This window comes from Panthera leo, chromosome E1, assembly GCF_018350215.1.
Source record: "Panthera leo isolate Ple1 chromosome E1, P.leo_Ple1_pat1.1, whole genome shotgun sequence".
Lineage (NCBI taxonomy): Eukaryota > Metazoa > Chordata > Mammalia > Carnivora > Felidae > Panthera > Panthera leo.
The window spans coordinates 25,398,800-25,415,283 of NC_056692.1; the positions used below are offsets into that span (position 1 = coordinate 25,398,800).

Genomic DNA, 16,484 nt, shown 5'->3' on the forward strand with positions numbered 1-16,484 from the left:
GTGCACATAGTTCCATGATGTTTGATCACAAGTGTAGATTGCTTTAACCACCACCACAAAAAAGATACAAATCTAGACCATCACTACAACGATTTCCTTCATGGTGTCTTCTTCCACCATCCCTAACTTTTGAGAACCATCAGTCTGCTCTCCATTTCTATAATAATTTTGTCATTTCAAGATTGTTACATACCTGGAATAACACAGTATGTGAAGTTTTGAGATTGGCTTTTTCACTTAGCACAATGTTCCTGAGTTATATTCAAGTTGTTCAGTGTATGAACAGTTTCATTTTTGTAATGATTAATATTACATGGTATAGAGATATCATTCATCTGTTGAATGACATCTGGGATGATTTCACTTTTTGGCTACTGCAAATAAAACTACTATAAACATTTGTGTACAAGTTTGTTTGGAAATACGTTTTTATTTCTCTGGGAAGAATGCCCAGTACTGTGATTGCTGGGATGTATGGTAAGTATATGTATTGTTGTTTTTGTTGTTGTTAAAGAAAACATCAAACTCTTTTCTAGAGGGACTGTACTATTTTACATTTCCACTAGGAATGTATGAAAGATCTAGTTTCTCTACATCTTTGCCAACATTTGTCACTGTAATAATTTTCTCTTCTAGTTATTCTAATAGCTGTACAATTGTATTTCATTGTGGTCTTAATTTCCATTTTCTTGATGGCTGGTAATGTTGACAGTCTTTTCATCTGTATTATTTGCTACCCATATCTTTTCAGTGGAATATCTCATTTTTTTTATTTAAAAGTTTTTTTAATGTTTATTTTTGAGAGACAGAGAGAGATAGAGTGTGAGTGGGAGAGGGGCAGAGAGAGAGAGAGAGAGAGAGAGAGAATGAATCTGAAGCAGGCTCCAGGCTTTGAGCTGTCAGCACAGAGCCTGACACAGGGCTCAAACTCACAAGCTGTGAGATCATGACCTGAGCCAAAGTTGGATGCTTAACTGACTGAGCCATCCAGGTGCCCCTCAGTGGAATATCTCTTTATGTCTTTGGCCCATTTTCTAATAGGATTGTATGTTTTTTTTTAGTGTTGAGTTTACATGTGTTTTGTAAGTATTTTTTTCCCCCAAAGTGTAGCTTTTTTTTATTATTAAAAGTTTTTTGCTTGTTTTTAATTTTAATTAAATCCAATTTATTGATTTTTTTTTGGTCTTGTGAATCATACTTTTTATGTTGTGTATGTCTGAGACTCTTCTAGGTCCTGCAGGTTTTCTTCTAAATTTTCTTCTAAAAGCTACATAGTTTTACATATAAATCTATGATCACTTTTGAGTTAATTTTGGATAAGGTGTATGGTTTAGGTTAGGTTTTATTTTTTTCTTATGGATATCCAGTTGCTCCAGGACTATTTGTTGAAAAGACAACTACTCTTCCTCCATTTAATTGCTGTTCCCCTTTATAAAAATCAGTTGACCATATTTATGGGTGCTTTTCTGTTCCCTTAATCTGTGTATCTTATATCAATTATATATCTCCATTTATTTGGATCGTCATTCGTTTCTTTTGTCAGCATTTTGTAGTTTTCGGTATATAAGTTCTACACATGTTTTGTTAGATTTATACCTGAGTATTTAATTTTAGAGCAATTATAAATGTAATTTTACTTTCTAAAGAAGTTTTTATTAAATTCCAGTTAGTGTAATATTAGTTGCAGGTGTACAAATTGTTATTGTACCTTTAATCTCATTTTTCATACATTCATTGCTAGTAGATGGAAATAGCTGATTTTTCCCCCCAGCTTTATTAAGGTATTATTGACAAATTACATTACATATTGGTATAATTGGTATACATTACATTGTATTGTATTACATTACAATTACATTACATTGCATTGTAATGAGGTATACATTACAGTGAGGTATAATTGCCAAATTATATTACAAATTACATATATTTAGGATTACAGTTTGATGTTTCGTGTATGTATATATCCTGAAATGATTACCACACTCAAACTAATTAATATAGCTATCATTTTACATAGTTACTGTTTTTTGTTTTTTTGTGTTGTTTTGGTGTGGTGAAAATAAAATCTACTCTGTTAGCAAAATTCAAGTATACAATATAATATTATTAGCTACAGTCACCATGCTGTACGTCTCCAGAGTACATTCATCCTGCATGACTGAAACTCTGCACCTTTTGGCTAACATCTCGTCATTTCCCCCACTCCCCAGTCCTCGTCAACCACCATTCTACTCTCTGCTTTTATAAGTTCAATTTTTGCAGATTCCACATTTATTTTTTTCAGTGTTATATATATATACAATATATATATAATACATATAATTTATAATATTCAGTGTATAATAATATATATAATTTATAATATTCCGTATATGATAATATATAATATATAACTTATATTCAGTGTTATATATATAATTTATTGTCGAATTGGTTTCCATACAACACCCAGTGCTCATCTCAACAGGTGCCCTCCTCAATACCCCTCACCCACTTTCCCCTCTCCCCCAACCCCCATCAACCTTCAGTTTGTTCTCAGTATTTAAGAGTCTCTTATGGTTTGCCTCTTTCCCTCTCTGTAACTTTTTTCCCCGCCCTTCCCTTCCCCCCCTGGTCTTCTGTTAAGTTTCTCAGCATCCACATAAGAGTGAAAACATATGGTTTCTGTCTTTCTCTGCCTGACTTATTTCACTTAGCATAACACTGTCCAGTTCTATCCACATGGCTGCAAATGGCCAGATTTCATTCTTTCTCATTGCAGGTAGTATTCCATTGTATATATAAACCACATCTTCTGTATCTATTCGTCAGTTGATGGACATTTAGGCTCTTTCCATAATTTGGCTATTGTTGAAAGTGCTGCTATAAACATTGGGGTACAAGTGCTCCTATGCATCAGCACTCCTGTATCCCTTGGGTAAATTCCTAGCAGTGCTATTGCTGGGTCATAGGGTAGATCTATTTTTAATTTTTTGAAGAACCTCCACACTGTTTTCCAGAGTGGCTGCACCAGTTTGCATTCTCACCAACAGTGCAAGAGGGTTCCCATTTCTCCACATCCTCTCCATATCTAAAGTCTCCTGATTTGTTCATTTTAGCTACTCTGACTGGCGTGAAGTGGTATCTTAGTGTGGTTTTGATTTGTATTTCCCTGATGAGGAGCGATGTTGAGCATCTTTTCATGTGCCTGTTGGCCATCTGGATGTCTTCTTTAGAAAAGTGTCTATTCATGATTTCTGCCCATTTCTTCACTGGATTATTTGTTTTTTGGGTGTGGAGTTTGGTGAGTTCTTTATAGATTTTGGATATTAGCCCTTTGTCCAATATGTCATTTGCAAATATCTTTTCCCATTCCATCAGTTGCCTTTTAATTTTGTTGTTTCCTTTGCAGTGCAGAAGCTTTTTATCTTCATGAGTTCCCAATAGTTCATTTTTGCTTTTAATTCCTCTTGCCTTTGGAGATGTGTCAAGTAAGAAATTGCTGCGGCTGAGGTCAGAGGTTTTTTTCCTGCTTTCTCCTCTAGGGTTTTGATGGTTTCCTGTCTCACATTCAGGTCCTTTATCCATTTTGAGTTTATTTTTGTGAATGGTGTAAGAAAGAGGTCTAGTTTCATTCTTTGCAGATCCCACATTTAAATGGGATTATGCAATATTTGTTTTTCTTTGTCAGGCTTATTTCATTCAGCATAATATGCTCCAGGTACATCCACTATAGGATATCCTGTTTTATTTTTTTAATTTTAATTTTAATTTTAATTATTTATTTTTAATTTACATCCAAGTTAGTTAGCATATAGTGCAATAATGTTTTCAGGAGTAGATTCCAGTGATTCGTCTCTTATGTGTAACATCTCAGTGCTCATTCCAAGTTTCTTTCTTAATGTTCCTTACCCGTTTCATCCATCCCCCACCGGTAGCCCCTCCAGCAACCATCAGTTTGTTCTCTGTATTTAAGAGTCTTTTATGTTTTGTCCCCCTCCCTGTTTTTATATTCTTTTTGCTCCCCTTCCCTTATGTTCATCTGTTTTGTCTCTTAAATTCCTCATATGAGTGAAGTCATATGATATTTGTCTTTCTCTAATTTTGCTTATCATAATACCCTCTAGTTCCATCCACGTGGTTGCAAATGGCCAAGATTTTATTCTTTTGATTGCTCAGTAATGCTCCATTGTGTATGTATGTATGTATGTGTATATATATATATATATACACACATATATACACATATATATATATACACATATATACCCATATATATACACATATATATATATACACCACATCTTTTTTATCTGTTCTTCTGTTGATGGACATTTGGGCTGTTTCCATACTTTAGCTATTGTTGATAGTGCTGCTATAAACATTGGGGTGCATGTGCCCCTTCGAAACAGCACACCTGTATCCCTTGGATAAATATCTAGTAGTGCAATTGCTGGGTTGTAGGGTAGTTCTAAGAAATAGTTGATTTTTGTATGTTGATCGTATCTCCTATAACTTTGCTGAACTAACTCACTAATTCGCTTCTTTTTTATTTTGTTATGTTTGATGTTGATTCTATGTGTCAGTCATATCAGCACATAAGGATTTTATTTCTTCCTTTCTTATCTGTATACCTTTTTTCTTTCCTTCTTGTCTTATTGCCTTGGCTAGAACTTCCAGTAGTATGTTAAATAGCAATGGTGAGAATGGATATTCTTGCCTTGTTTCTGATTTTAGGGGGAAAGCATTCAGTTTATATGATGTTAGCTGGGTTTTTTTTTGATGTTATATAATACCTAGAGTAGCCACTGGAATTCTTGCTTCTGTAAACAACCTGTTTTTTCTCCATGGAGACTTGTAGAAACTTCTTGTTGCCATTATCCTGAAACGATACACATTGGGGTTGATCTGTTCAATCAATTGTTCTAGACTCTCAAAGGGCTTATAAACTCATATACTTTTGTTCAGTGAAAATTTTTTTGAAACATTTCATAGATGATTTCTTCCTCTCTATTTTCTCTGTTTTTTCCCTTTTCTCATATTTATATATTAGACTTTTGAGATTGCTCCTTTAACATTTCATGTGTGTGTGTGTAGATTAATGCCATTTTCCTCTAGTTTTGTGTTTTTGCTCTCTGAGACATTTTCTCAGTTTTACCTTTGACCCTTGTGTTGAGTTTATTAAATAATCTATCTTGTTTTTTAATTTCCAGGAGTTCTCTTTTATTCTCCAAGAGTCCATTTTCATTGCATTCTTGTATTGTTCCATGCCTAAAATAGCTTCTCTTATATCTTAGAAATGATAGATAGATAGATAGATGTTTTTCTTCCTGTATAGAGTTAGCCACTTTGCAGATGATTGTTTTCCTTTTCCTTGTCTGCACATATTTATAAGTGACAAACTAAAAACCTGATTGAAAGTTCTGTGATGTGTTTGTCAATTTTTAATTTATTGTTTGGTGCTTTAGTTGTGCTCTTTGTTGGGGTCTTCTGACTGACAGTGTCTTTTGGTCTTTTATTCATGGACTGACTTGTTAAATTCGCCAGAGAAAGCTTACAAACTCCTTTACAATCTCCTAACTGTATAAGGATAAATCTCAGGTATACCTGGTATAATCAGGTGTCAAGTAATTTGAGTCTCAGATTCTGTTTTTTCTCCCAAGAGTAGCTTGAACTTTCACTTAGGACTGCTAAGTTAGTTATCACTTATCTAGTTCCAGTATTTGTTGGTGTTATTATATAGTTTTTAACCCTGTTTGATTTAATATGCTTTCACTGGAATTTTCAGAACGGACAAAATGAAATGCATATCTTCAGTCTACCAGCTTATCTCAGAAAGTGAAATAAACACATACTGGTGTCTGCTGGCATTTGTCTCCTTATTTCAAAACAAAGCAAAATTTGGGGGGAAATTAACATGTTCATATGGTTTTAAAATTAAAAAGTATAAAGTATATAGACTATGAAAAGCTTTTTTTCCCATTTTTGTTCTCTATCTTTTGCTTTTTCCCTTCTCCCTCCCATTGGTGGCCATTAGATAAGATTTTGTATGTATCTTAGAGTGTGTGGATATGTTTATATGCAAATAAGTCTTTTTTCTCCATGTTATACAAAAAATGGGACAATATTTTGTATTTTTCTGTTATTATATATATATATATTTTAGATTTCATTCCATATTTTCATAGAGCATACATTTATTCTTTTACAGCTATAGGAAATACTTCGTTATATATTTAGAACTTACTAGTCCTCTGCTGTTACAAAAATGCTATAGTGAATAATTTTGTATACAAGTTACTTTCCTCATGGCTGAGTATATATGTAGGATGAAATCTTAGCAGTGATATTTCTGTATTGGAGGCTATTTGCATTTATAACTGATTGATATAACCAGAAAATTTTACAGAACTTTTGGATTTTTTTGAGAAGGTCTTATGTAAAGGTCAGTGTTTATAAGTATAATTTAAACATTTTTAATGGAAAATTTCTAATTTATTCAGAAGTAGTAAAAATAGTATATCAATCTCTAATAATCTATTACCCATCATTTTATGGCTAATCTTATTTCATTAACATCTATTCCCCTTTATCCAGAAAATTGTGAACTATCCTCTCCCAAATATCATGCCAGCTTATTGGTTAATATTTTATTATTTATTTCCAAAAGATAAGGAATCTTAAAATTATAACCATAGTACCATTATCACTTCTGAAAATTAGCAAATTTCAATATAGTTTTAAGTGGAATTTCTCTCATGTGTGAGGTTGAGCATCTTTTTTTTTTTTTTTTTTTTTTTTTTTTTGTGGTTCTGACTCCTGACTTTATTCTTCTGCTTGTTGCTGCTATTACATTGATTTTATATCCAGCAATATTATTGAGTTCATTTATTGTTATTATCCTGTCTAGGACTTCCAGAATAGGGTTGAATAGAACATTTAATTGGATATCCTTGTGTTATTACTGATTTTCATGGCAGTACTCTGAAAGCATTACCTATGATTTTGTTGTAGAATATTTTGTAAATAATCATTATTTGGACAAGAAAACAAGTTTTTTTGTTTTCTTTTGTTCTCATCATGACTAGATGAATACAGGATCGTATATAGAATAGTGCAGAATAGAATGTTTTTTCTGCATCTGCTACATTGCTAATATAAGCAATTACATTAGTAGGTTTTGTAATGTGAAATTATAACTTGAGTAAATCCAACTTTGTTATGAGACTTTGTTTTTTCTCATATATTGCTACTCAGTTTACATTTTTAAAAAGGAATTTTGCATTTATGTATATTGATAATGGCCTATAATTTTATAATTTTTCTGGCCTGACCTACCTTTATTTAGTTTTGACATGAAAATTATACTAGTCTTAGGTAATTAGTTGGTGGAGTTGGAAGAGGTTTCTGATCTCATGGAGAATGTGTATAAGATTGAAGTTGGTGCCAGTTTTTTAAAAAAGATATTTTAAATGCTGGTTCCACTTTAAAAATAGTTATGTTTTACTTATAGCTGTTCTATTTTTGTTCAGTCAAGTATATAAATTATGTCAATTTATAATGAATGTTTTGCTGTCTCTTCAGCTGTAAATAATTTGAGAGCATGAAGATAATGGAAAATACACAAGAATATTTCTCAAAGTTTTATTTTACATTTTATTTTATGTTCCTTATCAGGTACTCAAAAGTGTGACAACTTTGCTGAAAAAAGGCCCCTCCTTGGTGTTTGTAAGAGCACTGGATCTTCTGGGTAAGGAAATTAAAAAAATTCTTTGAACCACTATTAAAAGTTTATATTGTTATTCCAGAGAGTGAATTTTGCTATCCTAAAATCTTTGTTACCATAAGACAATGCTCTTACAAGAGAGAAGAGAAAGGAATTAAAAACATATTTAGGGTTTCCTGTGGCTCAGGCCTTGTTATTTCTCTGCCTACTGTTTTCTCATATGCAGGGTGACAGTAGGAGACAAAAGAAAACAAGTAATTGAACAGAATTCAGTTTTGAAATAAAAGATTAGCATCATTAAGGAAAATGTTTTTTAGTTTCTGTGTTTTTTTATTATAGTAACTTTTATGATGGCTTTCCACAGTGGAGACTAAACTAAAATGTGGGGAGACTTGAAACTGTTCTGGATGTTGGATATACTACCCTGACCACACATAGATCCTTTTGGAAAGGATGACAACCTTTATTGAGTATTTAAGTAAATTCTCTGTTGAATCATTGGCTAAGCTACATAGACACAGGGGCAACTCCAGGAAACTAGGCTTTAAAATAACAAGAATTAAAGAAAAGCAGAGCAGAGCAGAGACATTAGTAGCTGCACATGGTGGAGGAAGACAGATTTCTAGAGTTGTTATACCATATTATATTCACATAATATGTTCTAAGAACTAAATGAGTTGTGTTTCTAAAATTAAAGAAAGCATGGTAACAATGACTCAACAGATAAAGGATTTCAGTAAGGAGTTAGAAATTATAGAAAACCAAATGGGAATCCTGGAGTTGAGAAGATGCAAAAAATGAGATGATAATCTGGCTAGAGCAACTCAATACTATATTGAAGCCAGGGTGAGAATTAGGGCACTGATGTGTTGACAAAGGTGCTGAAAAAGAATGGGTGTCACAGAGAAGAAGATAAGCTGCTGTGCTGGAGGGAAACTTTGTTGATTTCAGTTTTCCTGATGTTTGGCCCTTTAAGTTCAAGTGCATGTAGACCTGTGGAAACTCCACAGAAAGATGTATTCATAGAAGGCATTTGCCTACCTGCTGGGTTGGGTTTGCAGTTCTTGAAAGGTTTTCCATTCCTTATCAACCCTGCTAACTGTATGATTAAGGAGATTGTTTTTGTTTTTACAAGATTCATTTATTGAGGGATCATTTTATAAAAAAAAATAAGACAAAAAGGAAGAGTAAGGTGATTATATGTAGTTGGTGATGAGGTCATTTATTGAGGGTTGAATTTAATGGAATGGGAGTCATATTAGTTAGGGTTCTCCCTAGAAACAAAACCAGTATCATGTGGGATATATGTGTGTGTATGTGTATGGTGAGAGAGAGAGACAGAGACAGAGAAAGAGAGAAAGAGGGAAGGAGAGAGATTGAGATTTCAAGAAATTGGCTCATGATTGTGAAGGCTGGCAAGTCCAAAATTTAGACACTGAGGGAGGAGTTGCAATTTCAGTCCAAAGATAGAATTCTTTCTGGGGCGCCTGGGTGGCGCAGTCGGTTAAGCGTCCGACTTCAGCCAGGTCACGATCTCGCGGTCTGTGAGTTCAAGCCCCGCGTCAGGCTCTGGGCTGATGGCTCGGAGCCTGTTTCCGATTCTGTGTCTCCCTCTCTTTCTGCCCCTCCCCCGTTCATGCTCTGTCTCTCTCTGTCCCAAAAATAAATAAAAAGCGTTGAAAAAAAAAAATTTAGAATTCTTTCTTCCCCCAAGGAGGTCAGTTTTTTGTTTTTTTGTTTTTTCATATTAAGACTTTCAACTGACTAGATAAAGCACACTCACATTATAGAGCATAATCTGCTTAAGAATCAAACTTTACTGATTTAAATATTAATCTTATGTAAAACTACCTTGACAGAAACATCTAGAATATTATTTGGCCAAATCTGGTTATTGTGGCCTAGCCACATTGACACAAAATTAATCACCACAGGGGCAGTGAATGTAGTCCTGATTAAAATAGAATTTGCCTATTTAAGAAAATATATCTATTGTAGACATTTATTTTCCTCTTCTCATTTCTGCTCCTTAAATTATTTCACAGAAGAGGAATCATTCTAGCAAGAGACTTCTATATGTGTGTATCATTTGCTGGGTGGTTTTAAGAGTGGTTATTGATGAATAAATGCAAAGATACTTTTGAATTAAGTTCACAAGTCATTTCATGGACTGTAACTTCTGTAACTTCTAGCGAGTCTTGTTATTATATATAAGCTTTCTCTTGCCTGCATGCTGTCTTTTTTCTCTCTTGTTTTATACCTTTCTTTCTAATGGAAGATGATGGCAGGAAATACTCATTTTGTTTTCACTTATTTGCTGATCTGAATATAATAAACAACTGTATGTAGCATCTTTGTCAGAATGTTTATTGTCTCAAGGACATTTCCACATAGGATTGTCTTGTGTTTCTTGCAAGTGTTGCATTATGCTTGCTGGTGAATAGAATTTTCTCTCTGAGCTAGTGCTTTGTGAATATGTACACATTTTAAGAGTTAATTCTAAGTGTGCAGTGGGTTAGAAGATGGTGATGTTGAACGGATTAGACACTTTTTAATAACTCCAAAGTTGAATATAATAACGAGTCTAATTATAGGTCAATTCTTTTAAAATCTGTTTCCCAGATTCTGGGATTTAGAAAAAAGTTATAACTCAAAATTTTTATGAGGCATATGCTTGTTGACTATGCTATTATAGCACTGGGGAATGGAAAGCAAATGTTGAATGCCTACTATGTATCTAGTCTGTTACATATTTTCCATTATGTAACATCATTTAATCTTAAAACAAGACTGTGGAGGAGATTGTGCTATTCTCATTTTATACATGAAGAAACTGAAACTAAGTGAGATTCAGTCATAGTTGTGGACCCAGGCCTTTGCCCACTTGCCAGGTCTGTAGATGGAACATACCTTTGCATTTAGGGTGCCCTAACTTCTTGTTCATGCATCCAACCTTCCTATTTTCTGGCCAGTTATTTTTAGAGTTAATAATAGAATTATTTTAAAATTAGCAAATAAGTTACACACTTATTTAAACAGTAACTTCTTAGTAGAGTTTTTGTTATGTGCATATGTTGTCTCAGTATATTTCTGTAGAAGTGGAGTATACTTTTGTTGTTGATTTTACTTTTATTGTTTTAAACAGAGTGACACATACTGTTACATAGCTACTTAGCTGGAAGTTTTTCAGTGTAAAGGGACTTCCCTGATTTGTTTGTTTGTTTGTTTTAACACATTGTTTTATTAAATGCAGAGGGGATCTTCTTTGCATGATAGCAGGAACATGCAAAGCACATGGAGATTGGAAAATAGAAGTAGCTAATTTAAGAAATACATAAAATTTTTTTGTTGTTTTTATTATGTGCTACATTAATACACTGCATAACCTTCCAGAAGAGGTAGATGATCATAAATGAGTTATTTTTCATCAATCAGGAAAATGCTTCCTTAATCGATGTTCTCCAAACCACATTGCACTGTGGTTACCAAGGCCTAGAAATACTCTTATTTAATGAAGTGTAGTGCCAACTTTTGTCTAATGCAAAGTAATTTCAAGACAGGGCATGTTCCCTCCCCACCCATTCCAATTTTTTTTTAAGTTTATTTATTTATTTTGAGAGAAAGAGTGAGTGTGTGTGAGTGGGGGAGGAGCAGAGAGAGAGAGAGAGAAAGAATCCCAAGCAGGCTCTGTGCTATCACTGCAGAGCCCCATGCAGGGCTCAATCTCCTGAACGGTGAGATCATGACCTGAGCTGAAATCAAGAGTGGGATGCTCAACTGACTGAGCCACCCAAGTGCTCCCACCCCATTCCAATTTTAAATAAAGTAACAAAAATGGAAGGCACTTGAAAGGAGGATATGAGTGTATCTAAGGTATAGTAGTCCCCCGTTTCCTAGGGGGAGTATGTTCCAAGACCCCCAGTGGATGCCTGAAACCATAGATAGTACCGAACCTTATATATACTGTTTTTTCCTGTACATACATACCCATGGTAAAGTTTAATTTATAAGTTAGGCACAATAAGAGATTTTTTTAAATTAATTTTTTTATTATGAAATTTATTGTCAAATTGGTTTCCATACAACACCCAGTGCTCATCCCAACAGGTGCCCTCAATACCCATCACCACCCACCCCTCCCTCTCACCCCCCATGAACCCTCAGTTTGTTCTCAGTTTTTAGGAGTCTCTTATGTTTTGGCTCTCTCCCTCTCTAACCATTTTTTTTCCTTCCCCTCCCCCATGGTCTTCTGTTAAGTTTCTCAGGATCCACATAGGAGTGAAAACATATGGAGTCTGTCCTTCTCTGTATGACTTATTTCACTTAGCATGACACTCTCCAGTTCCATCCATGTTGCTACAAAAGGCCATATTTCATTCTTTCTCATTGCCACGTAGTATTCCATTGTGTATATAAACCACAATTTCTTTATCCATTCATCAGTTGATGGACATTTAGGCTCTTTCCATAATTTAGCTATTGTTGAGAGTGCTGCTATAAACACTGGGGTACGGGGCGCCTGGGTGGCTCAGTCGGTTAAGCGTCCGACTTCAGCTCAGGTCATGATTTCACAGTCTGTGAGTTCGAGCCCCGCGTAGGGCTCTGTGCTGACAGCTCAGAGCCTGGAGCCTGCTTCACATTCTGTGTCTCCCTCTCTCTCTGCCCCTTCCCCGCTCATGCTCTGTCTCTGTCTCAAAAATAAATAAAAACATTTAAAAAAAACACACTGGGGTACAAGTGCCCCTATTAGGCACAATAAGAGATTAACAACAATAATAAAATAGAACAGTTATAACAATATGCTGTAATAAAAGTTATGTAATGGTCTCTTTCTCTCAAAATATCTTATTATTACTGTATTCACTCTTCTTCTTGTGACAATGTGAGATGATAAAATACCTATGTGATGAGATGAAGTGAGGTGAATGAAGTAGGTGTTATGATGTAGTTAGGCTACTATTGACCTCTCATGGTACTTCAGAAGGAGGATCATCTGCTTCTGGACCGTGGTTGACCATGGGTAACACTGAAATCCAGAAAATGAAACTGTAGGTAAGGGTAGATTGCTGTAGTTTGAATTAAGAAACTCAAGTTTGGGGTGCCTGGCTGGCTGATTTGGTAGTGCATGCAACTCTTGATCTTGGGATCATGAGTTCGAGCCCCACGTTGGGTGTGGAGTTCACTTAAAAAAAATAAACTCAAGTTCATAGACATAAAGGTGGTTGATATAAGGAACCATTGAGGAAGGAAAAGGAAAAAACTGAACTAATGGAAAGGTAGGAGAATAATTAAAAGAGAAGTGACTGAATCAAATGGAGATGGAGAAAGCCATACATTCATGCAGTGGCTGCTTGAGATACTGTCTAATCTCACATGCACCTTGAGAATGTTGACTTTGTCTTGACTTTATTATCTTCTTGTTATTAAGCACAATGCCTTCTATCTAGTAGGCCCTCAAAATATTTATTTTTTAGTGAATAGATTTTAATAAGCTTGCTTTATATTCATACTAGTGCTTTATTTGAATATTAGTAGCTCCAAAATATAGAAATCATTTTTTATGATTGAGAAAATCTCAGGGGAAGGAAAAATAAAATAAGATAAAAACAGAGAGGGAGGCAAACCATAAGAGACTTTTTTAAAAAAAAATATTTTTTAAATGTTTATTTTTGAGAGAGAAAGAGACAGTGTGAGTGGGGGAGAGACAGAAAGAGAGGGAGACACAGAATCCAAAGCAGGCTCCAGGCTCTGAGCTGTCAGCACAGAGCCTGATGCAGGGCTTGAACCCATGGACTGCGAGATCATGACCTGAGCTGAAGTTGGACGCTCAACCTACTAAACCACCCAGGTGCCCCAAGAGACTTAATACAGAGAACTGAGGGCTGGGGAAGGGAGGTGTGTGGGAGGATGGGCTAAATGGGTGATGGACATTAAGGAGGGCACTTGTTGGGATGAGTATTGGGTGTTATATGTAAGTGATGAATCAGTAAATTCTACCCCTGAAACCAATGCTACACTATATGTTAACTAACTTGAATTTAAGTTAAAAAAAAAAAAAGTCTCTTAATCTGAGAAGCCATACATACTGCACCTGGGTTTTGATACCTTCTTCCAAACCAGTGGTGCACAGTCTTAAGACCTCCTCCTTCCCCCTGTGGAGATGTACAAGATGTGTCCATTGCCATCCATTTCTCTGGCAAATACTTTATTGAGAACCTGTTGCTATGGACATTGTCAGTTGCTTATACTGCTTATTAAATTATTCTTATGAAAAGTCAACAGCATTTTCTTTCGATTTGATTGGATTATAATTTTTTAGTTTTATAAATTTATAGTGCCTTTTCAAGGAAGGGGTAATTGCTATGGAAATAATCCTAGTCTTCCTCATATTTTATCCTTTTTATATAAGTATGTTGTAGTTAGCCCACAGTTTTTTGTTTTATTTTATTATTATTTTTTAATGTTTATTTATTTTTGAGAGAGAAAGAGAGAATGAGCAGGGGAGGGGAAGAGAGAGAGGGAGACACAGAATCTGAAGCAGGCTCCAGGCTGTGTGCTGCCAGCACAGAGTCTGACGTGGGGCTCTAACTCAAGAGCTGCGAGATCATGACCCAAGCCGAAATTGGATGCTCAACCGACTGAGCCACCCAGGTGTCCCTAGCCCGCAGTTTTAAATTGCATTCATGACTATCACTAAAATATATATTTTGGTATTCTAGTAATTTTTAAATTATTATTATTGTTTGTGTGTATGTGATTCCATAATAATTCCAGATAAGCCATTTAGGTTTTGGAGGGAGATAATGTTTGTTGTGCTACTGATCCAGGGATTAAGTCAGTGCTTGGTGTAATAATATGAGGGGAGAAGTACAGACAGTATACTACAGAATATACACTCTTTTAGGAAAACCAGAGTTCATTGTATACTGTATGCTAAATGGCTCCTAGAATGTAGCAAAAGAGTAACATTATTTAACAGCTGACTGCAGACCTTAAAGAATGTTTAATCATATAATACACTGTCATCACTTTATATACATTATATGGAATAGAGATATGTCCTTTATAATGACAGAATCATAGAAAATTGGAAATGGAAAGAATGTTGAACATCACATAGTTTGTCTCCTGATAAAGATAAAGAAAATCTTGGGGCACCTGGGTGGCTTAGTCAGTTAAGTGTCTGATTTTAGCTCTCGGGTCATGATCTCACTCTTTGTGAGATCGAGCCCCGCATTGGGCTCTGCACTCACAGTGTGGAGCCTGCTTGAGATTCTCTCTCTCTATGCCTTTCTCTCTGTGCAATTTGCGCATTCTCTGTCTCAAAATAAATAAATAAATTAAACAAACAAACAAAACAAAGCTGTTCCAGAGACTTCTATCATATATCCATTTGGTGGTGAGAAATTCTTGTAAGAGTGAGAAAATTTCCTCATTTCATTTGGTTTGGAATCCCTTATCTCTTATTAAATAGGCACTCTCTGGCCATATTTCCAAGATTGGATTTTAATAATCAGAAAAATTGAAATTTGGCAACCAAAGACATGTAAAAAACATAAAATACCTGTTTTTATCTTAAATTCACCTTGAAAAAAGCAAAGTAAGTTAGCTGTATATAAGAGTAAAGTCTTAATTTAAAAATTAAAGACTGTTCATTAAATATAATACAGTTAGTTCAAAGGATTAATTTTTTGCAGTTTTTTTTTTTTTTACAGACTGCCAAAGAGTCATCTTGGATTGGCAGGATTCCATGGGATGGGTGTTTGGTAGCCACTGCCTGAAAGCAGTAGTTATTTGGGTAGAAGTTAAGCACAGTTTCAGTGTCCTGAAGTGTCACTGAAGAGACTTTATTTCATGTTGTGTCTAAAGTAAATAAAAGTTCTGTTAATTAGAAGTAGAAGGGAGATTGCTTGGGATAATAGGTATGCAATGTTTCTTTTTGTTGTGAAATGTCACCAATGATTTTATATGTGATACTATGTATTTTGAGTTTTGACTAATTTTCATCCTATTGTGTTCATGAGGAATGAGGAAATCACATTTGGGGCTGGTATTGCTTCTGCAGACACAAAAGAGAGATTTATGCTAGTCTTCCAGTCTTTGATGTTTTTTTAATACATGCGCTTTCCAAGCAGTTCCTTGGCCTTCTTTCAAGCACAACTCTTTCACTTGCCCATCTCTCTGGTATTTTTCCCTCCTGTGGGTGTTCTGCATTTTCTTCTAGTTCTCTGCATGGCTCTCTGGCTCTCTTTACTGCTTTCAAAGAATGGGCTTTTACATAAAAATCTTTGACATATCACTAATCAGAGCTGCCACGTTGGCATAGCGGTTTTTAATGCAATCAGTCTGTATAGTAGGGTATCGAATATCATGGATTGTTCATGAGCCTCTGGACTTTAGTATTTATTATCTAGAGTATGCCCTATTCATCTAATTGTAGATGTAATGAAATCTTAAAGAAATAAGATGACATTACTATTACTTATATCTTATAATGACATTAGAAGATGACATTACATTACAGTGCTTTCTCTCATGGACTTAGAGATATACTTTATATATCTTGAAATGTTACACTGCCTTTAGTAAACAAAAGTCATTAGCATGAATGTTAATTATGCAACATTTACCAAGTTCACTTACTTAAAGCAAATTTTTAATTTTCCCATGGGGGAAGGAAGAGAGCCAGGATACTACATACTTGACTCACACTTATAAAGTTTTAAAACACATGCTGGACAAATCTGTAAACTGAGACACATATTATTATGTTATA

The 16,484-nt window shown here is 34.8% G+C and overlaps 1 protein-coding gene across 12 annotated transcripts in view; it reads left to right on the forward strand.

Annotated features, from left to right (window-relative positions):
• Positions 1–16,484, forward strand: part of BCAS3 (BCAS3 microtubule associated cell migration factor) — a 608,014-nt gene that overhangs the window by 87,713 nt on the left and 503,817 nt on the right. For all 12 annotated transcript variants that reach the window (XM_042915733.1, XM_042915732.1, XM_042915730.1 and 9 more), the window contains one exon: positions 7,660–7,732. In XM_042915733.1, the coding sequence (XP_042771667.1) occupies positions 7,660–7,732 (73 nt within the window). The remainder of the gene's footprint in view (positions 1–7,659; positions 7,733–16,484) is intronic.